We start from the raw sequence: 19,216 nt of genomic DNA, 5'->3' as shown, positions 1-19,216 counted from the left end.
CTAACCACAGCTGAAGTGAGGAAAACTTTATGCAGAGTTAACCCACGGAAGTCTGCTGGACCTGCAACTAGCAGATGTCTTCACTGACATCTTCAACATCTCCCTGAGCAGTAACGTTGTTCCCATGTGCCTTAAGACAACGACTATTGTTCCTGTGCCAAATAAATCGACTGTCTCCTGCCTTAATGACTATCGTCCCATTGCGCTTAGTCCCATCGTGATGAAGTGCTTCGAGAGGCTCGTCATGAGGCACATCAAGACACAGCTTCCACCCTCCCTGGACCCCATGCAGTTTGCGTATCGTCCAAACCATTCCACGGACAATTCAATTCAATTCAATTCATTTTTATTTGTATAGCGCTTTTAACAATGAACATTGTCTCAAAGCAGCTTTACACAGATAATGTGGTGATTAAACGTAAATATGTTCTTTGTAAGTATGAGCAACTGTGGCAAGGAAAAACTCCCCGAGATGGCATAAGGAAGAAACCTTGAGAGGAACCAGACTCAAGAGGGAACCCATCCCTTCTGGGTTGCACCAAATGTCCATTTGAAGCAGATATACAATGTTGCGGGTACAGTGATGATCAGAAGCAAACTGCACTCCAGAGTCAGTGCAGCAGATCGCCGACACCAACTACAGTCCAATCCATCCTCAAAGCACCCGTCTACTCCGAATTACATGGAACCACCCAAGGTGTTGATGAGATACCGTCCCAAGCTGCACAGAAGTGTGAAGATCCACGGAGGGGAGTGGGCCAGGAACAGTGGTCACTGGAACCTCAGGAGCATGTTTAACTCGACCGAGAGAGAGAGAGAGAGAGAGAGAGAGAGAGAGAGAAGAGGGTGACGGAAGAGAAGGATATGGATTATTAAGTGTCCCTATTGGTGTATGAAAGTTAATGTCCCTGTGCAGTTTGGACTGCAAGACTCGCTATGGCAGCATAACTAAAGGGAGAACCAGAAGGTAACACAGACATGAGGATCTCTGGGATAAGAGACGACCCACCACACCACCGTCAACAAACCCGAGTGAACGTGTGAATGTGAGGGGATGACAGCATACAAATATACCAGTTCATCAAACACTCTCTATCCATGTTCCCTCCAGATCTGAGCCTTTACCTAAGAAAAACCTAATGATAAAAGGCTTGACTAAATAAATAAGTTTTCAACCTCGACTTGAACACTGAGACTGTGTCTGAGTCCCGAACACTGATTGGAAGGCTGTTACATAACTGTGGGGCTTTATAAGAGAAAGACAATGCCATCTCCACAACCCTCCATCTGGCCCTTACCCACCTGGATAACAAGAACTCTTATGTACAAATGCTGTTCATTGATTTCAGCTCAGCATTCAACACAATCATTCCTCAGCACCTAATCGAGAAGTTGAACCTTCTGGGCCTGAACACCTCTCTCTGCAACTGGATCCTGGACTTCCTGACTGGGAGACCTCAGTCAGTCCAGATTGGCAACAGCATCTCCAGCACCACCACACTGAGCACTGGGGCCCCTCAGGGCTGTGTGCTCAGTCCACTGCTCTTCACTCTGCTGACTCACGACTGTGCACCAACGCACAGCTCAAATCATATTATCAAGTTCGCTGATGACACGACCGTGGTGGGTCTAATCAGCAAGAACGACGAGTCAGCATACAGAGAGGAGGTGCAACGGTTAACTGCCTGGTGTGGAGCAAACAACCTGTCTCTGAACGTGGACAAAACGAAAGAGATGGTTGTGGACTTCAGGCGAGCACAGAGCGACCAATCTCCTGATTATTGATGGATCCTCTGTGGAGATTGTCAAGAGCACCAAATTCCTTGGTGTTCATCTGGCAGACAACCTCACCTGGTCATTTAACACCAGCTCCATCACCAAGAAAGCCCAGCAGCGTCTCTACTTCCTGAGAAGGCTGAGGAAAGCCCACCTCCCTCCCCCCATCCTGACCATGTTCTACAGAGGGACCATTGAGAGCATCCTGAGCAGCTGCATCACTGCCTGGTTTGGGAATTGCACCGTCTCGGATTGCAAGTCCCTACAGAGGATAGTGAGGACAGCTGAGAAGATCATCGGAGTCTCTCTCCCCTCTATCATTAACATTTACACTACACGCTGCATCCGCAAAGCACACAGCATTGTGGACGATCACACACACCGTCACACACTTTTTACCCTCCTGCCATCAGGAAAATGGTTCAAGCATTGGGCCGCCACAACAAGACTGTGCAACAGTTTCTTTCCACAAGCCATCAGGCTTCTCAATACACAGAACTGAAACAGAACTCGCACACACACACACACACACACACACACACACACACACACACACACACACACACACACTCACTCATTCAAATGTGTGTTACTGAACTGTACAACCTGGACTAAACACAATCATCACTCATCTCGATCCATTTCACCACCATTTATCTATTTATTATTATTTATACTCGCACCTTGTACTACAGTAGAATGTTTACATGGTGTCTTTGCACCTCCTTGCTGCTGTTTTTTGCGCTACATTGTTCTGTTCTGTTTGTATTCTCTCCTGGGTATAGTTTTTACATTTCTCCTTGACATTACTGTATAATCAAGTATACAGCAGGTTTACCATCGGCACTATACTTGTTTTTTTGTCTTTTGTCTTGTCTTGTGTTGTCTTGTGTTGTCTGTCTGTACTGTTTTTTTGTTTGCACCAGGTTGCACTCGATGCACTTTATGTTTGTGTTGTAGCTCTATGCTGTTGTTATTTTGTTGTTTAGTGTAGCACCAGGGTTCCGGAGGAACGTTGTTTCTTTTTACTGTGTACCACTGTGTATAGTAAAAATGACAATAAAAGCCTCTTGACTTGACTTGTAAGTACAGCAATGTCATCTGCCTAAAGATTTTATGCTGTATTTTTAATGTTTAACTCCTTTAATATGGTCGTTTGGCCATCTATCTATCTGTGTGATATCAGCACAGTGCAGCACAGTGATATAATTTCTGTAATGATGTGATTACTGTTTATTTACAGCTACAATGAGAGTAAAATATATTATTTTTATGTTGAAATTTAGTGTATTGTTGTAAATGCATATACAGATACACAACTAAGAAAACATTTTAATTCTTTAAATAATTTATTCTAGCATTAACCAAATTCTTAAAATGAAATTAAACTGACCTGTTGTCAATTAACCTAATTAGCAGTTTAATTTTGTAACAGTTAATTTTTTTTTTTTTTACAGTAAAATTAATAACTTTTTCCAGACTTTTGAGATGTGTTGCAGCAATTAAATTCAAAACTACCTTGTTTTCTTTCCTTAAAATGGTACATTTACTCCATTTAAACATTTGATATGTGTTCTATTGTTCTAGTTTGAATAAAATACGGGTTTATGAGATTTATAAATTATTCTGTGCGTTCTGTTTTTATTTACATGTTACACAGTCACAACTGTTTTTAAATTGTGGTTGTATAATAGTTGATCATGGAATTTACATGTAACTCTTGAAACAGTAACACTAGGTTCATTAGTGAGCTGCTTTAATTGGGTGTTGCCCCTTTAAGAGGATCGGGTAGTGTGTGTATGGAGAGTGCATGGCAGTAGCTCATAAAGTGAATGTGATGAGACACTACGCATAGTGTGTGTTAGATGATCTGATTTAATCAATAAAGTATTTCTGTTGATGAGAATATTCTTGTGTAGATGTTTTATAGTTACATATAAAAGCTGAGGAATCTAATTTAGTCGCCACTGTGAGAGTTGCAGAAGATTAGAGAAATACTCCTCACTGCTTTCTGTGTTTTTTTTTTCTCAAGACATTCTAGTGAATGTATTTTGCTGGTATATAAATATATATATCTCTGAACACTGGTACACAATATGTTTGGTGAACAAAGAGCAATGCACATTTTTCAGCATAAGGTACTGGCAAACTTCATATAATAGAAGGAAGGATGAAAAAAAAAAAGAAACATTTCATCATCAAACTCTGTTACCATCTACCAGGATGATGATGATAAAAATGAGGGTGGAAATTTCAGCACTTGATGATCCCAAACACACATCAAGAAAACTCTCAACTGGTTTTAGAGAAAGAAAATAAAGCTGCTAGAATGGTCCAGACAATCATCTGACTTAAATCCAGTTGAAAATCAATAGAAAGTACTAAAGTTCAGAGTTCATTTTAGAAGCTGACAGGACCTTCAAGATTTGAAGTGTGTTTGTGTAGAAGAATGGGCCAAAATCACACCTGAGCAATGCATCCAACTAGTTTCTCCATACAGGAGATTACTTAAAGCTGCTATTACCAACAAAGATTTTTGTACGAAGTATTAAATAAATATCAGTAAGTGTTCAATACATTTTCCCCGCGTCATTTCACATTATTACACATCATTTATAGACATCTATGGTTACATTTCTTTGCATATGTGGACTGCATGGGTTGTTACTAACATCTGGTGACTGCATATTTTAATTTATTTTGATTGATTTGTGTTTTTAGGTAAATCTGTGATCAAGTGTGAAATAAATCAAAAGTCAGGATACTTCTTATTTTATATAATCTTATTTTCAAGTGTAATAAGTTTAGATATTTATATATTCAAATATGCACAGAAAAATATATATTTAATGTCTCCTTGTGATTTTGTGTTTTTATTGTGATTATGGATCTCCAGCAGCTCCAGAACAATGACAACATTTATATATAAAATGTACAGTCTCTCACTACAACCACTGATGATCAATCATTTTGATGACATCATTCTGCACTTTAGCTTTTAGCAATGATTTAAATCACATCAGTAAACACTGGTTACCTGACTGATGAATGATAATCATGATCCTAATCAGTGCAGTGTCATTAGTGTTCATTTCAAATAATAACTACATTTATGGAATTAGTAACACATTTATGAAATCATTTTAAAATGACTTACACAGCTTTTCTGGATGCTTTGACCACTGGTAGCAGCCTCAGAAGACATTCATCTGATCTGTCATATTTACTCAAATCAAACACATCCAGATTCTCTTCTGAGTTCAGCAACACAAACACCAGAGCAGACCACTGAGCAGGAGAGAGTCTGACTCCACTGAGACGCCAGGAATTACTGCTGTTCAGGTAACGTTGTACTTCCTGTACTAGAGAATCATCATTCAGTTCATTCAGACAGTGGAACAGATTGATGGATTTCTCTGGAGATGGATTTTCTCTGATCTTCTTCTTGATGTAATCGACTGTTTCCTGTTTGCTGTGAGAGCTGCTTCCTGTCTGGGGCAGTAGGTCTCGTAAGAGAGTCTGATTGGACTCCAGTGAGAGACCCAGAAGGAAGCGGAGGAACAGGTCCAGGTGTCCATTCTCACTCTGTAAGGTCTTGTCCACTGCACTCCTCAGGAAATCAGACATGTTTGATTTGGTGAAGAAATCTGACAGATTGTTGATTTGTTGTTTTTTACTCTTTTTGTTGATAAATGAGAGAAATGTGTATAAAGCAGCCAGAAACTCCTGAACACTCAGATGTACAAAGCTGAACACCTTCCCAGGTGAAGCCCAAACTCCTCTCTGAAGATCTGAGTACACACTCCTGAGTACACTGACGCTTCTGTAACATCAATGCCACACTCTCTCAGGTCTTCCTCATAGAAGATCAGGTTTCCTTCCTCCAGCTGTTGGAAAGCCAGTTTTCCCAGTGCCAGGATACTCTCTGGTCTGCTGAGGATCAGGGTCACATTTCTGATGGTACTTTTGGTCCTTGTGTTTGATCTGAAAGATCAGGAAGTGTGTGAACATTTGAGTCAGAGTCTTGGGGATCTCTCCACTCTGCTTCACCCAACATTCTCTCTAGAACAGTGGCTGAGATCCAGCAGAAGACTGGGATGTGACACATGATGTAGAGGCTTCTGGAAGACTTCATGTGTGTGATGATTTTATTGGCCAGGCTCTGATCACTAATCCTCTTCCTGAAGTACTCCTCTTTCTGAGGATCACTGAACCCTCGTACCTCTGTTACCTGGTCTACACACTCAGGAGGGATCTGATTGGCTGCTCCTGGTCGAGAGGTGATCCAGAGGAGAGCAGAGGAAGCAGATTCCCTTGATGAGGTTCGTCAGCAGCACATCCACTGAGGCTGATTCTGTCACATCACACAATCTCTCATTGTTCTGGAAATTTAGAGGAAGTCGACACTCATCCAGACCATCAAAGATCAACACCACTTTATTCCTCTCACAGTCTATTAATCGTAATTCTTTTATTTCTGGGAAAAAGTGATGAAGAAGATCCATCAGACTGAGATGTTTCTGCTTCATCAGATTCAGCTCTCTAAAGGGAAGTGGAAACATGAAGGTGACGTCCTGATTTGCTTTTCCTTCAGCCCAGTCCAGAATGAACTTCTGCACAGAGACTGTTTTTCCAATTCCAGCAACTCCTTTAGTCAGCACACTTCTGATGGACTTGTCTTTAAAGAGATCATTACATTTGATGCGTGTCTCCTGTGTTGCTGGTCTCCTGGACACTGTCTCAATCTGTATCACCTCATGTTCATTATTGACGTCTCCACTCCAACCCTCTGTGATGTAGAGGTCTGTGTAGATCTCATTCAGAAGTGCTGAGCTTCCATGCTGTGAGATTCCTTCAGTAATTCTTTACATTTCTCTCTCAGTTTGGATTTGAGTTTTTGCTGGTGCACAGAGACGAGTTCTGATAAAAAGAAGAATAAAATGTAAACTCTCTGATCATCTCTGTGAGCTACTGATATTTTCAGAGCTGTATATCAAATGGAATGTCAGTACTGATGTGTTATTATATTGTGTTGATAAAAGCACATCATTATGATGAGATGTGTTTAATAAATGTACAGCAGTTTCCTTCCTCTGAAGATAAAGTGATGTTAGAACCCCATGAGCTCTTACTGTTCTGCAGTGTGTTAGCGAGATCTGTGTGCTTCATGTTCTTCAGGAAGTGCAGTGTGATCTTCAGCACTCCCTCTCTGACACTGCTCTGATCCTCCTCATCCTCCAACTCCCTCTCAGAGCATGCTGGGTAATCAGGACTCAGGAGCTTCTTATATCTCTTCAGTTCATTCTGTATCAGAGTGATGACTTTGTGCTCCACTGCCTGATTTAAACAGAAGCAAAAAAATCACTACACTTGTATCAAACACCAAAATCTAACATAAGAATGTGTTCATTACTGACATCCAGACAAACTGGTTTCAGACGAGAGCATGGAACAAACAAGAAGAATGAGAAAAGCAGACGAAAAATGATGTTGAAACCAACGAGGAAACACAACACACTTGACTTCTCTCTTACTGCTGCTCAGGATTTTGTTCTGTCATACACACTCACACACACACACACACACACACACACACACCTTGAATATGGCCTCTAAATGACTCTTCTCAGTGATATTTGATTTCTTCTTCTGCAGTCTGTGAACAAATAAAACACTTGTTAAAAGTAGAATAAAGACTATAAATCATATTCATAACTACAAACACAAAGCAGTGAATACACACATATTACAGAGATGTTTGATTATGTGAGAGTGTGAGTGATAAAACACTGCACTCATACATTCAACTGTCCTCACCTCAGATCAGTAGTACAGTCTGTGTCTTTAAAGTATATTGGACGATCCATTGACTGTTCACTCTTCATGGACACACAGCTGGGTTCAGGTGAGTCTGATCTCTTACCCTGAATCAGACTAAACACACACAACCACTGCATCATTATTACTGTTCTGCAGCAACACTGAATAATGAAACTGGAGTTAAAATCTGATGATGTTCTTATTAACACTGATCCCATTCTTTAACCTTCATACTTTATCCAGCTACAGGGACAACTTGGGGTTAGACGTGTTGCTCAGTAGCTTAATGTCACTAATCATCAGCTGGTTTTGAACATCTGGAGACAAAGCTGCTGAATTCAACTCTTCACTCGTCACTTTTCACAGATACACATCAGAGTCTGATCTGTTTAGTGTTGGTGAATGTGAGAACATTTCTATTTTTCACAGAGTCACAACCTTCACTCACCTCTCATCTTTCTTTATGTCCTGTTTCACAGACTCACTCATTCTGGAGGACATTTCTACTGCTACAGAGGAACCTGTACACACACACACACACACACACACACACACACACACACACACACACACACACACACACACACCAACCCTTTACACAAAGAAGACATATTTACATCTGTCCAACATCTGTTTGTTAAATCCACAGCTGTACCATAACACATTTCAGAAAGAAATCACCTGAACGTCTTCATAAATTCATAACATTCACATGTTCTACCTTTAGATTTACAGACTTACTGTGTTTTTCTCCTGGAACCTTTTAGAGTCCCGTCAACGTCCTGTCCCGGGTTTCGGTTTTACTCAAACAGGCATGACTGGTTTAGGAAGAGTACAAAAATTAAATACAAATAGAGGTGGAGCAAACACACACACACACACACACACACACACACACACACACACAGAAAAACACACACACACACACACACACACACACACACACACACACACACACACACATTACAGTTTTGGATTGTTATTCGAATGTATGAGTAAATTTTATGTTGTATTATTTCTAACCTGAAATGTATGTGTATTTTTGTGTATGTGTGTGTGTGTGTGTGTGTGTGTGTGTGTGTGTGTGTGTGTGTGTGTATCAAGGAAGTAATCCACAAATAAATTTTGTAAGTTTGGGCAGACGTCACTTGTTTTGCATTATGCCTGGAGTGAAAGATCAAATTAAACTTTACTTTTCTCTTGGATTTATCAACAAGAAAATACTTGTTATTTTAGTCCAGATTCTATTTGTTATATTTAGAGATTTTAGAATCTGCAGATCATCATAAGCATTCGGACTTTAAAGTGACACTGCTGTAAGCTGAGCCTATTTGGAAGAAAACACTAAACTGAATTGGATGAGGTGATGAAGGAGCGATACAGAAGGTCTTTTCTCCCTGCTGCTATTAGACTATACAACCAAAGCTGTTCCCAGTAAAACCAGTCACCAACATACAACACTGCTATTACTTTTTAAGATGTGCAATAACTTTATCTGTGTGAAATATTATTAAACAAATCAGGTACAATATTATGTGCAATATTACGTGCAATTTACGTGCAATACTACCTCAAAACGACTTAAAAAGCGTACTTTTGTTTTTTTTTCTCCTATTCGTATTATTACATTGTACTGTATATATACTGGTATTGTAGTATATATGTATATTATTTTAGATATTTGCATTTATTTTATTTCTTTGTTATTATTATTATTATTATTATTATTGTTATTATTATTTATTTTATTTCTGTTTTTATTTTTTGTATATTCTTCTTTTTATATATATTTGCATCTATTTTATTTCTGTGTCTTGCTGCTGTAACATAGAAATTTCCCCACTGTGGGACGAATAAAGGTTTATCTTATCTTATCTTATCTTATCTTATCTTATGGCGTTGTTTATCAGGCTCTACAACACAATGGACAGATGCAGGGTTATTGCTGGTTACATCAATGTGTTATACTCATTGTATTTGTGGAGCAGCAGGACACAATACGACAGATCATTAAATGAATCGATCCTCATGATGTGGACCTTTGAAGAGCGCAGCGTCTTAGGCGCCGGTATACAAACCAAAAGGGCCGAATGCTCTTTGGTGTACGGACTCCTATTGCAATTTGAAGGCGTATGGTATTGGGATAAATGGGCGTATTGATGGTTTCAGTCATTTTGTTTTATGGATTGAAGCTCATACAACAAATAATGAACTCAAGGTTTTGGCTGGTTACTATATTCAAAGCGTTACACACTTGGGTGGGTGTGCAGAGAGGATGCATGTGGACCACGGCACTGAAAACGGGCATGTCACCACCATGCAGGTATTTTTGAGGAGAAACCACACGATGCTTTTGCCAAAGACAACAGTTTTATTTATGGATGCAGAACAGGGAATCAACGCGTTTAATCCTGGTGGGGGATTTTAAAGAAAAAAGCGTTCTGTTATGGATTACATGTTCAAAACCCTCTAAACAATGGACACTTCTCTGGAGACATTTTGGATAAAAGCAAAATCCAATTCTGCTTCCTTGGCCTTGTTCAGGTAACTCGCTCTCTTACACACACACACACACACACACACACACACACACATACACACTGCGCATGGCCGATGATCCAATGAAGCACTGAAGAGTTCAAATTAATGTGCTTTTTATGTGAAAGCCACAGAAACTGTAAAAATGTTATGCATTAAGTTTTGAAAGCGTTTAAGTATCTTCTATCAGCTGCTCCGTCAGGCACTGCTCCTGCAAATTCTCTTCTAAATGTTATAAAACACATTATAATGCACCCCCTTATAATTCACCAGAGACTTTAGGGTCAGAGGTTTACCTGTATTACCTTCTGGTATGTTTTAGATGAACAGGATGAGATGGATTGAGGCTCCACGGTCATGTTGTTTAACTTACTTCAAGTAAAATAATGTTTGTACTGTAATGTACATTCTTGCAGAAGGAACTGGATGAAGTGGTGCAGACATGGAAACCCCACAAGATCCGACCCAGACCAGGCCAAGATCTGCATGCAGGTGGTCCAGTCCTTATGTATACAGTCCCACAGTTGTATGATGCACAGGACAAGCTCAAAACAGTGGACCTTGAGGAGGTGGCTGTGAGAAAGGAAGAGTGCACACTGAAGCGTCAGCTCCCTTGTGATGAGAGTTTTGGATCTCTGTGTGTTACTGATGCAGGAGAACGGATGGAATAATGCAACTGATGCTTTTGAAGCTGCAGAGCTGTACAACTCACTAAGAACAGCTGCTGACTCATCATTATATGATGTTACTGTTGTTTTAATTTGTAATAATTTAAACTGCATATCAGTTTCTTTCCCCAAACTTTGTCCTGATTCAGTCAGAAACAATAAAGAAGCCTAACAATGTTTCTACACTTATTACTGAATTTTGATTGTACAGCAGAGACATTATTCAAATCATTATTCAAAAACTGGTCATGTGTGACATGGAGAGTGGCTGTTGTACAAGTTCTTCACTGGACACGAGACATGGAGGGTAGCTGTTGTCGCAGCATGACATCAAAATCATATGGTTCTGTCTGTATTGTTGTCACGTGAATGTTCAGTGTCACCTGGACCGAATGTAACTTCCTGGTCAGATAGAGCAGATATTAAGCTGCATTTTATCTGCTACACTAGAGTAGTGATCAGTGATGTAGTGAGGACCTGTGATACCATGAGAGTCAGTGATTTATAATAAGGGGCCGTTTAGTTTTCCTCATTTCATGACAATAGTTAGGGATTCCTCCTCTCGCTCATATAGCAGAAGGTTATGCTCATCACCACTTGGTTGACCAAAATCATCCTCTTTCTCAAGATCATCAGCATCCATCTGCAGAATATCTCCATCATCATCATAATTATCATTTAACTCTTCTACCTCATCATTGTCTTTTTTTTATCATCTGAGTCATAATCACTTTGTAGCTGCTCCTTGGGGAAAGTAGTAATATAGAAGCGTAGCCTGGGCATGCAGAGAGGATCAGAGATTAAACCGATGGTCACATCCTCATTGACCTGATTTTGTTTATTATCCCACACTTCAATCTTGAAATCAGTTTCATGGCCTTTGGTTGACATTCCATTTGGACAGAAGAGACTTTTTGTAGGACAGTATCCATGACACATTTTACTGCAACCACTACTGTCCTTGTGCCTCCTCCTTGTTTAGCTCTCATTTGCTTTAATTGTCCATTCTCACTGTGCAGCCGCCCGATTTCAGTTTTGCGATGAGTAGCTCTCCCTTTCTTTCTTGCAGGACCTGAAGATCCAATGTTTTGCACTTGATCTTCAGTTTATTTGCATCAGCTTCCTTTCTCATCTGGAGCTTTGCCCTGAGCTTTTCAAAAAGACCCGACGTTTTTTTCTGAAGTGGCGTTGGATTTTTACAGAAGTTAATCAATGCCAGCCGATCTCCATACGAGGAGATGTATTTAGCCAGATCCCGTCTTCCATAAAAGGGATGACGTCTTTGTCAATCTGTTAAATGAATGAAACTATGATAATTAATAATTTGTGTTCCTTAAAATGTAAAATAAATAAATCACTGAAACAAAGTTTAGAAAATGGAAAACATTATGTTTAGATGCGTAGACCAAAGCTTTATCTAAACCCTTACTAGTTTAGCTTTTGTGTGCAAAAGTAAGCAGTAAAATTGGGAGTCTCCCTTAATGGCAAATCATTTTGCATGTTTAGTGAATAATATTCAAACCAAATATTTGATATTTTACTTTGTGTATGATTAACATATACACAATATATTCAGAATGACTAGTGCTGCACAATTAATCCAATAATTAATGCAATAATTAATGCAATATGGACTTGGGCAATTATTTAATTGCAAAAGGCTGCAATTTATTACAGGTGATTTGTATGTATGTAGTGTATGATTTGATTTTTGTATGTATGTATGTAGTGTATGATTTGAGTTGTGTATGTATGTATGTATGTAGTGTATGATTTGAGTTGTGTATGTATGTAGTGTATGATTTGAGTTGTGTATGTATGTATGTAGTGTATGATATGAGTTGTGTATGTATGTATGTATATATAGTGTATGATTTGAGTTGTGTATGTATGTAGTGTATGATTTGAGTTGTGTATGTATGTATGTAGTGTATGATATGAGTTGTGTATGTATGTATATATATAGTGTATGATTTGAGTTGTGTATGTATGTAGTGTATGATTTGAGTTGTGTATGTATGTATATAGTGTATGATTTGAGTTGTGTATGTATGTATGTATGTATGATTTAAGTTGTGTATGTATGTATGTAGTGTATGATATGAGTTGTGTATGTATGTATGATTTGAGTTGTGTATGTATGTAGTGTATGATTTGAGTTGTGTATGTATGTATGTAGTGTATGATTTGAGTTGTGTATGTATGTATGTAGTGTATGATTTGAGTTGTGTATGTATGTATGTATGTAGTGTATGATTTGAGTTGTGTATGTATGTATGTAGTGTATGATTTGAGTTGTGTATGTATGTAGTGTATGTAGTGTATGATTTGAGTTGATGCTGATTGATCTTCTTTACATACAGCGATATGGACAATGGATTCTTTGCTTGCTCTTCCCTGTTTTCTGAGTGTTCACCAGAAGGGGGCGCATTTCACACACATTCCACACACGCTGATGAAGCAGCAGCAGCAGCATTTCGGTGTCATGTGATTCTTAATGCTAATATTTTCCCCACCAGGTAATAAATACATCAACTCAATGTTGAATTTATTGTTAAGGTTTGGAAAAGGGGCTGAAATGTGGATATCGTTGTTCTGAGCATTAATGAGTTGTTGAAGTGAGTTTGAAAGTTTGTTCAGAGTTTAACTCGTACATCACGCTAGTCATGCTAAGGATGGAGACCACGTGGTGTTGGAAATAGCGTGCTAATGCTAATAAGTCAATGTGTGTGTGTTTCTTCCAAATCACATCATTATTATGGGAAATGTTACAAATGGTTTTGTTTTAAAAATGGATGTATTGTTCCTACAAATATGCTGAATTATAGAAATGGATAATGCTGATATTTTCTCCCACCAGGCGGTGGCACTACTACATAAATACACCATTAGACAGTTCACTGTGATGCAGAACTGATTCCTAAACTCCAACCTGCTCCTTCATCTCGTTTCTTTCCTTTGTGTTTATGGCTGTAATGTTCTTCCTTCAGCCAAAGCGCTTCTTTTCACTTCTCCACATTTTTCTGCAGTGTTGAAACAGAGCTTTGAATGTTTCCGTCCTCAGGAAAGAAATGTAGCCTCCTTCCCCTCAGCGTGCCCGGTGTCCTCCTCCTGATTCCCCGCTGCTCTCACACTACCATCCGGCTCAGAGCCGCCATTAGCGCCGCCTCCTCCTGTCTCCTATGCGGAGCCGCGAGCCGCTTGTGCCCGATATCAGCACATTCCCAAGCCCGCATGCTGCCCTGCTTCCATCCACCATCTACATTCTCCCTTCATCTTTCACACCAAAGGAGATATGGAGCGGATTTTCCGCCGAGTCGAGGAACATCAGAACCTGTCTCCTGAAAGTCATGATGTGTTTAGTGACGGCTGTTTGCAGGAACACGATCTGAAAACAAATCGCGATTTTCCCCAATAAAACACTTTCACGCTCCAGAGCTTCATTTGGGAAAAAGGAGGAGAGTTTGAAATAAAGATCCTTAAAGAGAGAAACACTGCAGGACACATATTTACTTCACTCCAACATGGTGTGTGTTCCATCTAATCCTGGGTCATCACACGGTTCACTTCCAGGAAATCAAGTCCTACAGTAAACTGTAGAAGATCCAACTTCAGGAAAAATCACCTGAACTGTTCTTCATCCAGTGTAGATTCATAACATTCACATCTTCTAGCTTTAGATTTACATACTTACTGTGTTTTTCTCCTGGAAATGTTTCACTTCCTTTCTTCATAAAATGACGTTTTTACTTTCACTTTGACTTCTTTATTCCACAGAGCAGGAAGTTACAGCAGATTCTGTGATTATATTTTGTGACTATAGAGGGCGCTGTTGTTCATGTGCAGCTTGAAATTGATGACAGACAAGTTCACTACACAAACAGCGTCACGCTCTTCAGATACTTTTGACTTCTATATTTTCCTTATTGTTTTTTCCTGTTTTGTTTTAACACTATGAATATTATTTATTCTTTAAGGATAATAAAGCAGCATGTCAGAAGTGGATGCTTTTGACTGTTAAAAGTTTTATATTATTATTATTAATTGTGTAACATTGTGTGTATAAATATGTTTGTGTATGTATATATATATATATATATATATATATATATATACACACAATGTTAACAAAATGAACTGTTATGAACTGTATATGAACAAATCTTTACAACTTTTTTATAAAAGTAACTTCAATACAACAAATATTTTTAGCAATAATAATAACATTGTACAGGAGGAGAAGTTTGAAATTTCCATGTTGCACAGGTGTAGAACTCATTAGGATCAGGCTCTTGAACACACTGCATATGGAACCAACAGCCAAACATCTCACACTGAATCTGTACCATCAATGGAAATATTTATACAGCAACTTTTCATGGTGAATATCTGAGCTGCGATACACATACTCCATATCCTATTCTAAAACAGAGATGCCGTGTACTAGGGCTTCTCTAACACCAGCATTTGATCTAAGTAGATGATTTGTCCATTGGTGGCAGAGCTCAGTAAGATCATCTGGTCAGCATTAAAAATAATACATCTTGTCACTATTTGTATAAAAGTGTTAACCATTTCAAGAATGTATAATATAAGTTAAAACCATAAAATTAAACTCTGGTGAATATGGAGCACATTAAAGTCATTAATTGGAGGGGTGAAACAGTGTTTTAATATTTAATTTTGCACTTTATTACCAAATAACAATATTTCTAATGTATTCCAAAATCCTTAATTTGGAATAACAATAATATTGTTAATAATTATTAAAATGATATATGTACACTTTAATGTACCGTATATGCTCTGTATATTCGCTCTCCCTGTGTGTTGTTTCTTATCCTTGGATAGAGCCCTTATTCGTAAGGGTGGATCTGTTTTCCCCACTTCTATTTCCTTTGTGAAAAGTCTGTTGGAGTGGTTGTTCTACTGTGGGAGTTGGAAAATACATTATAACAAATAATAAATACTAATAAATTAAATTAAAACAATTAACAGACAAATGCATCCACATCTGACTACATGTTGTTTATTATCCTTAATGAATAATTAACATTTAGTGTGGTAAACAAACCGGGGAAAAAGCATTTAAACTGCTGTTTTTTTTTTTTTTTTTAATAATCTAAATAAATCTTTGTACAGTTTAATTGGTGCATCTGTTTCTCTGCAGCATGACAACAGACTGTTCTTCTGTCACAGAAACATGCAAAGCATCAGGCCTGTTCATTTTATAAACAGTAATTTATTTACCATGTTTGTGTAATGAAATTGTCAGAATCATCAATTTCAAGCTGCACATGAACAAAAGCGCCCTCTAATGTCACAAAATAATATGATAATATAATAATTTGATGGTAAATAAATAAGGATTTTCCACACAAAAGCTGGTTTGGCGGGGAGATTTATTTTCTGTGCCTCTCTCTCTCCTCTCTCTCCTCTGTGTAGCAAAACATATAACCAGACAGGCACTGTTATCCACAATTCTCATTTAGTCTGCCTCTCTCCTCTAGTGCCATTGCAGGAAAGAGGGCAGAGTAACACAAACACTCACACTTTACAAAACACATTATATAAAAATAATTCACAACCTTATAATTATCATAAAGAAATATGCAACAGCATTATAATTATTATGTAGAAATATACAACAGCGTTATTGTCTCATAGATACTAATTGACATACCTGTGTAGCAAAACATATAAACAGACAGGCACTGTTATCCGCAATTCTCATTTAGTCTGCCTGTTAACCACAAAATACATATTAAGTACACCAGGTAATTACCAACAGAACTCACAATAAATGCAGAGTATAATAGATATCAATAGACTAGGATTTATCGTTAGTGTGCCCCGAAAATACACGTAACCATTACTTATTTGAGATGTTAGCCGCTTAGCTGCTAACACATCTCTCACACGCAATGCACACACCTTATTGCAATCTCACACAATGCTCTGTTCACTTGTTAACAATACTCAAATAAACTACATTTACCACATTAATAACTTGAACTAATGGTCAAATATAACATCACATAGAATACTCTCTCACATTTAATCATTTAAACATGACATGAACACTTATAACACTGTTTAACACCAGATAAACAGGGCTCATGAAATCGTACCTCTCTCCTCTAGTGCCATTGCGGGAAAGAGGACGAACTTCTAATTGTGCTGCGAATTGAACCGCTCACTACGTATGACGTGAGCTGGCGTACATACTACATTTAATAAAAGCCCGTAACGTTTTCAAAATAAAATACCCCAAAACAGATGGTAATAAAAACAAATAATATAATAAAAAAAATAACAAAAATTATAATCTGGTGTAACAACATATCCCTGCTACATATATACACATGTTATAAAGGTAGTAAAAGAGAAAGAGACTCCACAGTGCTTTTACTGTTTCACCCTCCTGTTATCATGAGGACACTATATGGAGAAAACACGGGTGAAAATGGTTTGAAAAGTCGTTATTTCCACATTTTAGTAGACAATTTCCTAGTTATCTGCTAATCGTTAAGAATGTTCAGTTCTCCACAGGTGATTATCTCTGAGGTAAACCAGTTCACTCTCCACACTGACCTTCTTTATATCGTGCCTGTAACTTTAATTACCATAAATCTTTTAGAATTATACATTAAATAAAAACAACAGTAAAATGTGATTAATTTAAAACAAAAGATAATTTCTTACCGTGACAGAGATGTCAGGTTATCCAGGTCAGGTCAGGTCAGGTCAGGTTATCCAGGTCAGGTCAGGTTATCCAGGTCAGGTCAGGTGATCAGTGGTAGTGAGTGATGACCGTTTCTTCAGAATGAGAAGGCGGGAACACAGGAGCCAATGGAGACTCTGTGAGCTGCACAAGCGTTTTTTCTTTTTTTTTTTTTTAACTAAAGGTCATACTATGTTATTGTTAATATATAAAATTTTTCATATAAAACACGCAAAAAACATATCAATTGAATTTATCATCAATTAAATAATTGAATGATAGATTTCTTTTGAGAAATATAGATAAATATTGCCCAAATGTGACCCATACAGTGCCCTCGAATAAACAAAATGGGCAGCCTAACTGGGGCCCACATTCAGCCCATCAAAGGGCCCACTCTGACCCCGTGCCCACATGATGCCCATATAACCCAGATAAAACCCATGTGGGGCCCACATGGACATGTTGGCTGGGACATTGTGGTGTTCCTTTTTGTTACCTCAGAAAAGTACTTTTTTGATACCATAGAAAACATTATTTGTTGTTACCTCAGAAATTGCTAGTATTTTTTATTTCCTCAGAAATCATTTCGGTGTTGATCAAAATGATTTCTGATGTAACAATAAAATACACTGCCATGTACTCTGTTTACCTCAGAGGTATACTTTTTATTGCACAATAATCATACAGTTATTTAATTACTATTCTTGTTACTTCAGAAATTAGTCTGCTGCTGATCAAAATGATTGAGATCAATTGTTTTTAATGATTTCTGGGGTAACAAAAAAGTACACTGCAGTGTAACTTGTTACCTCAGAAATCTGTCCAGTGCTGATCAAAATTATTTCTGAAGTAACAAAAAAAAAATAATAATAAAAATTATATATATATAAGCAGTTCCTGAAACATTGTCATATGTTTTAGTTACAAATATACAACATTTTAGAGATTTAAAACAGAATAGTAATTTAGAACATTGTAACGATAAAATTATTTAAATAAGAATTTAAGATTTTTAGAAACAAGGTGCTGGATTACCTTTCCTTAAAACTATAATGCAGGAGAAAAGCTTCATAGATTGTCACAAAAAATAAATAAAACAATAATGAGTCCAGTAAACATTGTGCTTTAATATCAAAATTTAATACAAACATATACCCAGTTGTGGAATCAGATAGAAGTCACCCATTATCGCCTGGCCACTTTAATTAATGAAACCCTCATCGCTGTTGATGGTATACATACTGAGCTCACTGCTTTGCACCTGACAACCCTACAGAATAGATTAGCTTTAGATATCCTGCTGGCTGAAAAGGGAGGTGTATGTGCATTGGTGGGGGATAGTTGTTGCACATACGTCCCTGACAACGACGATGAACACGGAGTCATAGGTCAGGCAGTTGAGAAAATGCGCAGCACGGCTCAGGCTCTTAAGGATGATGAAAAGGGTAATCAAGGTAGGGGATGGGGATGGTTGTATACTCTGTTTGGTCATTGGGTGCCGTATATTTCTTTGATAATCCCGACTGTCATCGTTTTCCTGTTGCTATGCCTATTTGGACCATGTATTTTTCAATGTATCCAGCGATCTTTCACCTGTATGCTTTCTGGATATCAACCCGTCCCTCGTGTTTCTGATTATTATCCTATTCCTATGCAACATGTCTTAGTTTAAGTTGTGATTTATCCA

The 19,216-nt window shown here is 38.1% G+C and overlaps 1 protein-coding gene across 1 annotated transcript in view; it reads right to left on the bottom strand.

Annotated features, from left to right (window-relative positions):
• LOC124385134 (NACHT, LRR and PYD domains-containing protein 4E-like) overlaps positions 1 to 19,216 on the bottom strand; it is a 205,458-nt gene that overhangs the window by 61,653 nt on the left and 124,589 nt on the right. The window contains exons 2-3 of the mRNA XM_046848283.1: positions 8,045 to 8,117; positions 7,594 to 7,710 (exon numbers count right to left, since the gene is read on the bottom strand). Of these exons, the coding sequence (XP_046704239.1) occupies positions 7,594 to 7,710; positions 8,045 to 8,117 (190 nt within the window). The remainder of the gene's footprint in view (positions 1 to 7,593; positions 7,711 to 8,044; positions 8,118 to 19,216) is intronic.

This window comes from Silurus meridionalis, chromosome 4 (genome assembly GCF_014805685.1).
Source record: "Silurus meridionalis isolate SWU-2019-XX chromosome 4, ASM1480568v1, whole genome shotgun sequence".
Lineage (NCBI taxonomy): Eukaryota > Metazoa > Chordata > Actinopteri > Siluriformes > Siluridae > Silurus > Silurus meridionalis.
This window is presented reverse-complemented; position numbering and strand designations above follow the sequence as displayed.